The 9,256-nt window shown below is 35.8% G+C and overlaps 1 protein-coding gene across 1 annotated transcript; it reads left to right on the top strand.

Annotated features, from left to right (window-relative positions):
- Positions 1-23: 23 nt before the first annotated feature.
- Positions 24-7,737, top strand: LOC137990640 (cilia- and flagella-associated protein 263-like). The gene is made up of 8 exons (XM_068835757.1): positions 24-146; positions 1,553-1,644; positions 1,870-1,957; positions 2,300-2,417; positions 2,813-2,905; positions 4,300-4,362; positions 4,890-4,970; positions 7,671-7,737. Exons 1-8 carry the CDS (start codon positions 43-45, stop codon positions 7,716-7,718), a joined length of 687 nt encoding a protein of 228 aa, XP_068691858.1. The 5' UTR covers positions 24-42; the 3' UTR covers positions 7,719-7,737.
- The last annotated feature ends 1,519 nt before the right edge of the window (positions 7,738-9,256 follow it).

Here is a 9,256-nt window from a genome sequence, read left to right on the forward strand (position 1 = left end):
TGTTCCCATGGAAACCTTCAATGTAAAAGCAGGAAAATCAATATGGCGATGTCAGATGTGGACATGAGCAGTTCTTTAGACCACGACGAAGAACCTCTTGCTGAACTTACGGACGAGGAACTGTATAATCTTGTTCAAGAGAATTTGTAAGTCTAATATAATCACTAAGAATCGTGGGCACAGTTGTCCTTGTTTCTAAATCATGGCGTTATAATACTGTTACTGCAACCAGGTTGCCCAAACATGGTTTGATGCTACTCTGGCTTAATTGAATGCGTGATAATTGACTATAAGCAAATTTAATTGTCATTTACAGGGAAGAAAAAATAATCCGTAAGCTTTTATTTTAATAATTTGTTTCAATGCAAACATCAAGTTGATATGATTCAACCAAAGAAAACCTGAAATTGACCAGAGTAGCTGAGACAGTCAGGAGGAGCAAAATTGAGGTGTATGACACTGCCTACAAATAGCGCTGATACACAGTATTTAAGTCTAAGCAGCCATTTTAAAACGGTTAGCCTTCAAGAACTGTGATTTAGGATTAGTCTGCAGTCTGCAAGTGTCAGATACTGGCAAAATTGATTGCTTTATTTACAATATACATGTACCGCTAATGTTATAGTGTGCTTGATGTCTTGATGCAAACATGAAGTCGATCTGATACAACCCAAGTATAATTGCAAAATTAATAATTTTGATATTCTATATATTACAATAATAATAGCGTTTTTGCAAGCGTAATGGCCGTGTAACACTTATATTTCAACAGACTTAACTATTACTAAAGAGTGTAATGTGAAGTGCTTAAGTTTATTACCCATATAGACCATGTGGGTGACTTAGCCCTACTAATGGATTGGGTCCGCACAAGGACAGAGAAAACCCTGACTGGGGTGGGAATTGAACCCATGGCCTTCGGGTTAGATCACTGCTGCAGCAGCCTAATGCTAATCGCCGTGTGAGGAGGTTCTTACATGTACATGTAGTTCAAAAGTCAGTTCAGACAGAAGTGCCATCCCTCAATTATTGCATTATTTGCTCAAATAGACTTCATGTAAGAGGACTAGGATGATGGAAGCCAGTTTGTATTGTTACATATACAACGGTTACCATAGACAGTGAGTATATCAGTTGCAGATTTACATGACTGTAGTCTCCTTTGCAACCGCTTTTGGATGTACTGTTCTGCAGCATTTCCCCTGTTGCGTGATATGTCTGAGTCAATTTCCTTGAGGCTGATAAAAATTGTTCAGAAAGCATAATGTAGAATAGGGAAATAAAATAAAAATTTTAAAACATACATGACTACCCAGGCTGAGAGTCTGCTAATAATGTGTAATCCAAGTAATAATTTATTAATTTTAAAAGCCATTTGGTCAAGGGATAATGTTAATTACTTGTCTTCAGCATTCTGGAGTACATGACTTGTGTATGTGAGCTACCATATTAAAAGAAAATAAAATTTTCCACTGTGAGTATGATGATCATGTAATCGTTGTTTTGTGTAAACTGTAGCATGATCTGATGATTAAAATTTTGTGTATCACAGACATGCCAATGACGTCCTCAAAAATGAAACTACAATGTTTGAAAAATACCTGAAAAGGGTGGATCCAAAGGACATAAAACTGCAACAGGCTGGTAAGTTTTGGTATATGTGTTGTGGTTCAATGTTTTTTCTTGGTTTAAAATTTCTAAAACCAGTTTAATTTCGATTTTTCTTTTTCTATATTAATTATCACCTGATGATAATCTGAAACAAAGGAAAATTTTGTTGTTTGTCATCTGAGGTTATATGTCACCATTTGGTGATTGCTTTAGGTTTCACTGTTCACTGTTTTGTTTTATTACATTCAACTATATAAGCCACCCAAGGCCCTACTCAACCAGTGATTGAGTCCAGTCATAGAGGATTGAGAAAGAAATCAAGATCAAGGGGACCATCTTTAGACAGGTAAATGTATAAATGAAGAAAGGATTCAATTGCACTTGGTGATAATGTAATTTGAGTAATATTTTGTTGTGGTAAAATCAAAGGTAATCATAACTTGAGACTACATGTATTATCAGCGTTTCTTATGCAAGTAAAATTGTGAATGTTAAAAAGCCAGTTAAAAGTTCTTTCTTAACATAGTACCATTTTGCTGTGTTCTCAATTCCTTGGTTCATGTCACAGAAACACTTGAATGTTTACTTTGACATAATATTAGAGTCTGACTCTGTCAGTCAATATAAAAAATAATAATTATTTTTGTTTTCCGTTAATGGTACCATTTTTCCTGTGAAATTTTTCTAGGCACTTAAAGTTAACTGCAGAGCAGAAGTGTGATATTGCCCAGCGAGAACTGGAAGAGTTACGAGATGAAATTGAAAAGCTCAAGGATGAATCTGAAAAGATACTCGATAACTTCCGAGTAAGTGACTTTAGAGAATGTATAAATCTACACTGCCAAATTTTCTATCTCTTTTTGCAGGAATTCTTTTTATGTGTCAGATCACATTTCACATAATAAGACACTTTTAAGTGCAAAGAAAACACATAAAGTATTTTTAAAAATGGTTAATTGCGTGCCTTGAAGTGTTTACTGGAAACTGATTGTACATGTTGCATTAAAGAAATGTCCTCGGTTAAAAAAGTTTTCAAAGTAGTTTGGGGTTTTACTTTCCTTTGCTGCAGATCACGATAATGACTGTTTTGTCAAAAAGTCTTAACTAAAGACAAACAAAGTAAAAAACAAACCACTCCGACAAAATGTTAAGCAAGAAAAAATCTCAACTACAACATAATTTATTGTGATGTTTCTTACAGGCTGTCATGGAAGAAGCTGATATCAGAAGTGCTGAAGTTAAGAAGTCTTCATATGAATTTGAAAGAGATATTGTCAAAGGAGCTGTTAATCAGGTAGTAATCAGATTTCAAGGTTCTCTGCTCTGTCATTACTCTCTCCTGAATTAAAAACTGATGTTACATTATCACATTTTATAGTGCAGACGTTTCAAACCTTCCGATTTGATGTGTTGCTTCCCACTCTACCAATTTTTATTAGCACAAACAGGAAGTGGTATGGCGTTCATAGATTTCAAACGAGCCAGGATATTTTGGTTTCGCCACTTCCTAAATAGGACAGACATGGACATTTTTTTAAATCATGTAACTCAATTAAGACACAAGTGCTACAATTTGAGTTTGCATTTGGGTTGCATGATTTTTTCATGATGGCTTCAGTCCATGTGTTGTTGCCGGGCAATTGGGTGATAGGGTCATCTTGTCGTTGGCTTTCCACTTGTTCTCAAATTCTTAGCCTTGGAGTATCAATGTTGTGTTGTTTGGCAATCTTGTCCAACTGATTGACACCTGGATCGCCTTGCTTGAGTCGTTTCTTGAGATGTGTACGCGGTCCTATAATGTACTGGTATCCCTGAGCCAATGAGATTCGATGCCTGTCTTGGCCAACAGATTTTCCATGTCAAGCTTGTCCCCTTTTTGATGTCGACGGCGCATCTTGGGAGGGACGGCCTCACTCAGCCATCATGTCTTGTGTCTTTTCCTGAATTTCTCAGAAGTCCTGCCCAGCAAGATGCCATTGGAGTTTATACTGTTAAAATCCAACCAACCAGCTGGGCATAGACCAATTCGGCTAACTCAATGTTGTACCCAATTCAAATCTCTCTGGGTTAAGATTCTTTATGTTTTGAATTTGCATGACAATGAAGCATTCACATTTAAATGATATGGAAATACTTGGAACAAAACGTTTTATTCCCAAAAGGTTTGAATTGGGTACAACATTGAGATAGCCGAATCGGTCTATTACAATTTAACTACATGTACTTCAGTGGGGCGACATGCTCATCCTTTATGGCCTATTTTCTGAATGGATTTGGAGGCCACCTCCAACTTATCCGCCACGGTCTCTCCTGACAAAGGATGTCCGGCAAAAGGCAATTTGCTCTAATCGACCAGGTTGGCGGCACCGTTTGAAAAAATACTTTATTTAATGAAATCTGAATGGTTGATATTTTGTAGGCACTCTTTGAAAAAAATGTCTGAGAGGTGCAAATTTTAGTGGTTGCATTGTTGTTGTCGTTATCACAGTGTCTATCATAATTGCTGTAACTTTTAATATTACATGTACAATATTATTGTTATTGTCATTAATTACGTGTATATCTGGTGTTTGAGAGTAATTGAAGACATGCTTTTCAAGACTGTATATTTGTGAAACTATTTTTTGTTGCCTCAAAGCAGGTTTTTTATTTGTATTTTTTAATGTACTGTACATACATGTATTTCAGAGAACCAATAAAGTTATTGCTGAGAGAGTTACCAAATACCTGGAGGACAAACTTAGATCCAGGGTAAGCTCAATTTGAGTTCCAATTTAAACTGAGATGAGCAGTGTTCAATCAGTTAATGTTTCACAAGTCTACAATATAAACATATTAACTAAAGATACTTTTTTTTCTTGGTATATATGTATGCACACCCTATTATCATTGATTAAATGTGATCACCAACTCCTTTACTTACAATAACACTTTTGCATATACCTGTAGTAAATTGCAACTTTTCAACCTACAGCAATAAATTTAAGTGGTTTTTGTGATCACAAAGCCAATTAACAACAATTAATAATTCAGTTATGAAACACTCATAATTTACACCCAGAGTATCTGAATACCGGTAATTGTGACTAGAGATAAAAAACTCTCGATCAATCTTTAATTAAACTACTACGAAGTTATTGTGCAATGTACGTTATTATTACATTAAATTTATTGATAAATTTTACATAGTATTACTCAGGAGCTGACAAGGAGAGTGTTATTATTTTAAATTTGTGTCGAAGGTGTTGTTTATACATCAACTCCTTTTTTGATTGTAGGACACTGCTATTGAGAAACTTCGTCTCAAAAACTCTACTCTTAAGGTTCAAAAGAGGAAACTTCACATGCAACTAAAACAGGTTAGTAATTAATTTGTTATTGTTTTTCGTGTAGGTCAACAACCACATTCATGTATTCCAACATGTATTCTTCAGTTGGTATTCCTATGTACAATGTACGTGACATCATAATAACTCAAATAAAAAAGTGACAATTCCCATTAAAGTTTCTACGTTTTATTGTCATCAATTATGTGAACAACAACTTAAGAACAATTAAATAACTAGGTATGTTTTTGTCTGCTTTTTTGTTTAACAAGGCGACCTAGCTGTAACCTACACTTTGTTCTAAGGATTTTTAGCAGATTTCCTATAAAGTTCACATTATTTCAGTGTTTTTTAAATTTCATGCTACAATATCTTGTTCAGTACATGCTATTGTTGCAGTTTGCTGTTTATTCTGATTTACGCTCAGTGTGCCATTGTTATCTCATACTTTTGTTTCATATCCAGGTCAATTCTGTAGTATGAAGTCCAAAGTCCATATTCCATGACCCACCCATAGGGTTAAGGGCAATCTTAGAATAACTGTTGTTCACATTTAAAACTGCTGTTAGTGGCATATTGATTCCAATCAAAACCAGAAAACAGATGCTTTACATTAGTTTCTATGATCGTGGTGTTTAAAAATCGGCCTTTCTAAAACGAGGGTAAGGGTAAGACCAAGGGTCAGGGTAAGGGTAAGGATACGAATACAGAAAGTATCCTAAAAATGCATAAAAGCTAACCTTAAACTTTTGTTTAGGCCCAATTAGGCCTAAGGTTAGCTTTTATGCATGTTTAGGATACTTTTTGTATTCGTATCCTTACCCTTACCCTTACCATGACCCTTGGTCTTACCCTTACCCTCGTTTTAGAAACGCCATTTAAAAATATTTGATACTTTTCCCTAAAAATACCGGAAGATTATAATTATGTTGTTATAGCCTGGTGAGATGTGTTACTGAGTGACATACAATAACCACAGGTGGCCCAGCTCTACAAGTGACCGTTTGAGGCAGCAATTTCGGCACAAAGATAATCTCGATATGAATAACAATAAAATGGCCTCCAAAGTTCAAACTTGTCTTGTGGTAATCATTTTGGTGTTTGAAAGACTATTTCAGGGTTATTTTACATAAAATTATCTCACTTAGGGACTGACATAGTCCTTCACCATAAAATGACAAGGTAGTGTTATTTCGAAGCAACCCTCGAAACTGAACCAAGGCTAAGTTTACCTTCAATATGTGTCAACTTATGTGAGCCAAACTCTTACTTTCCAAAGTTGCCAGCCATCCTCAAATGGCCCAGCTTTTAGCGCCATTTCATCCTTGATCCTTACGGTTGGGAAGTAGAAGCGCTCAGCCCAAATGGAACGAGAGCAATCATTTCCCAGTGGGGAGGTCCACAAAAGCAAATGACCATTATTTGTTGACTGTTTCACTAGAAACTGCATTTGCGTGCAATGAAAACTTAATTGTTCTGGTCATGCAGACAATTCTTAACAAATATTTCCTCTGTCAGTAGTCTGTCATGCGTACATGTAGTCTTCTGTGGTGTATAGTGGTCATTGCAAGTTTGCCTCTGAATGAGGAGAGACTGAGTTCAAATTCTACTTGGGGTGCCTTCTCTAAAAGTCTCTCTACAATGCAATGAAATATTTTGCACATGCGCATTAAGATCGCGAACCCCACCCCAAAAAAACAACAACAAAAAAGAGAGCAAGAGAAGAGTCAGAGCCGAATCCTATACTTTGTCCCTTCAAACAAAGCATAAAGTTCAGTCAGTTGTGCACATCCTGGCTCTAACAAGCATGAAAGCACATCCATTCACCTTACATTACATGTATGTTTTAATTTAGAGGTCAGAAAGGCCAGAATATAAGTAAATGTCTATGTCAGTGTATGCACTGGTTTTGTTAATCACTGCATGTATCCATTGGATTTAAGTGCTAATGATATCTAACTGTCAGTTCTATCTGAAGTCACAGATTGAAGGTGACAGCTTAGAGAAAATTTGAAAGGGGTGTAGATTGGTCATGGAGGATTGAAATGAGGGATTACCTTGTAACTGCATATATTGGTATAAAATATCCAGTTTCAATTCCATTGTCCAAAGTCCACAGTCCACATTCTGTGACGCAATGATAAGTTTAAGTGTGATCATGGATATTTGTTTAGATTTAAAACTGTTGAATCTTAACGGCATTGATTCCAATCAAAACCAGGAAACTGATGCTAAATGCAAGTCTCTACTATTTAATACAGTTACTGTAACTTTTTCTTAACAATACTGGGAGAATTATAAAATTATGATATCTGTTAGAGTCATACGATAACACAAAAATTCATTTCCAGTCACGCACACAATTCTTATTATTCTTCATATTTCCCCGTTAATCTGTCATGAGTCGCGTGGTTTAATGGTCATCATAATTGCCTCTGAAAGAATTAAGAGGTATATACCAAGTTCAAATCCCACTTGAACTGCCTTCTGCCTTCTGCACACTGCAGCCAGAGCGCTACCCCAATGTTTTTTTTTAAGTTTAAAGTCCAAAACCGGAGTCAAATCAAATCTTCAAACAAAGTAATAAAAAAGACAGTGGAAAAATTATATTAAAACTTAGTCTAGTTGTCAGAAATGTACAGCAAAGTTGATTAATCTTCTACATGTATGTACAATTTGTACGTTAATGCAATTTATGATCAAGTGATTGACATTTCATTTCCTACTTTGTAGAAAGAAGAAATGGGTGAAGTACTTCATGAAGTCGACTCAATCAGCTAAAAATTGAAAACCAGCAGTACCTTGAAAAGATTGATGAGAAAAATCAAGATCTTTTGAGGCTCAAACGCATGTCCACAAATGTACAACAAATTCTCAACACCTATAAGGTATGAGGTTATTATAAAATATTGTAATAGTTGTGACATGAATACCACTAATACAGCAAACAAAGGTCGGTTTCTATTGGGATCAACCGTTTTTAGTTGGTTTGGGTTGATTGGGTTTTTAGTGTTCTATATTTCGGAAAAAAACGGTTTTCGGTTGGGTTGGTTGGAACAACTTTTCAAACTGGCATCAAACTAGGTTGAAACGGTTGAAAAGCATTGGCAGCGACCACTTTCGTTTACGCGGGCCATTTAAAGTAGGCCGAGCAATCCTACCGTGTTGCTTTTCCTCCGCTTTTCAACGCTGAGAAGTTTGGTAATGACTATTCCCAGGAATTACCGCATTTCAACCGAAACGGTTGAAAAAGTGTTCTATTCGGAAACCTCAACCGCTTCAACCTAAAACGGTGGCGGTTGAAACGGTTGATCCCAATAGAACACGACCAAGGAGTGATGGTCACATCTTTTGTGCTTCTTTAGTTCCTCTCGTTGAGGGTCAGACTAAAAACGTAGGTATATAACCCCATGAGTACCTCAGATATCTAAAACTAACATCTTAATAGCTCCAAGACCTAACGGTCAATCTAATGAATGTTGCAACAAGGTTCTTTTTCAAGGTACATGTTTATTTAAGGTTGAGTAATCGCTAATAACATGTAACCAAAGTCAACAGTACCAAGAGATACAGTATTGACCGAATGCATATTAAGTGGTGGCCAAAAATGTATTCTTTTGTTTATGTGCAAATGAGACTCACTAGCCTCGCTCTCAAGCAACCTTTCTTTTGTATTTTGTCCATGCAAACAAGGCTAGTGAGGCTAATTAGCACATAAACAAGAGAATATTTTTTTGGCCGCCATTTATGCATTCTGTCTATAAATACCAGAAGAGATTCTTCTTGCAGAGGCAAATTGGTGCAGATGAATATTTAGTGCATTTAATTTTATTAAACAGAAAAGTTGAATACACTCACATTGGAGTCTTCAAGGTTAAAGACGGAAAGTTCACAAAGAAATGAGTTGCTGTTTAAGATTGATGCTGAAACTCAAATGGTCGAGAAGGTACATTGTAACTCATTATTTTCTTTTCTTCGAATAACGTATTATGGCATGGTTTTGGTGTGACATACTCTTTGCAAATCTCTGCGGAATCAACTCTCTAAGGTTTTCTAAAAGTCAATAGATTGAAGTGATTGACCTAATAATAATTACATTTGGTTAGCTGTATTTATTAGCAACATACCCTGGCATGAGTCCTTCGATTCCAGCAAGTGGTTTGTGGGTTGTAAATGTACAATCATTTAGACGACCAAAGAACCAAGGTTGTTTATAGTGAAAGATCAGTTCCTGTAAAAGTTAATTGTCAAAGTTGTTTGTGCATAAAATTAATTGTTAAAATAATTATTTAATTGTCAAAGGCTTTCTCAAAATCATT

Source organism: Montipora foliosa, chromosome 2 (assembly GCF_036669935.1).
Source record: "Montipora foliosa isolate CH-2021 chromosome 2, ASM3666993v2, whole genome shotgun sequence".
In the NCBI taxonomy this organism is placed as follows: Eukaryota; Metazoa; Cnidaria; class Anthozoa; order Scleractinia; family Acroporidae; genus Montipora; species Montipora foliosa.

What these genes read in the sequence shown, in the direction of transcription:
- LOC137990640 (XM_068835757.1), top strand. Translation starts at nt 43, where the DNA reads ATGGCGATGTCAGATGTGGACATGAGCAGTTCTTTAGACCACGACGAA. An exon ending in CATAAAACTGCAACAGGCTG is followed by an intron (nt 1,645 to 1,869) that starts GTAAGTTTTGGT and finishes CAACTATATAAG; the next exon opens with CCACCCAAGGCCCTACTCAA. An exon ending in AGGACAAACTTAGATCCAGG is followed by an intron (nt 4,363 to 4,889) that starts GTAAGCTCAATT and finishes TTTTGATTGTAG; the next exon opens with GACACTGCTATTGAGAAACT.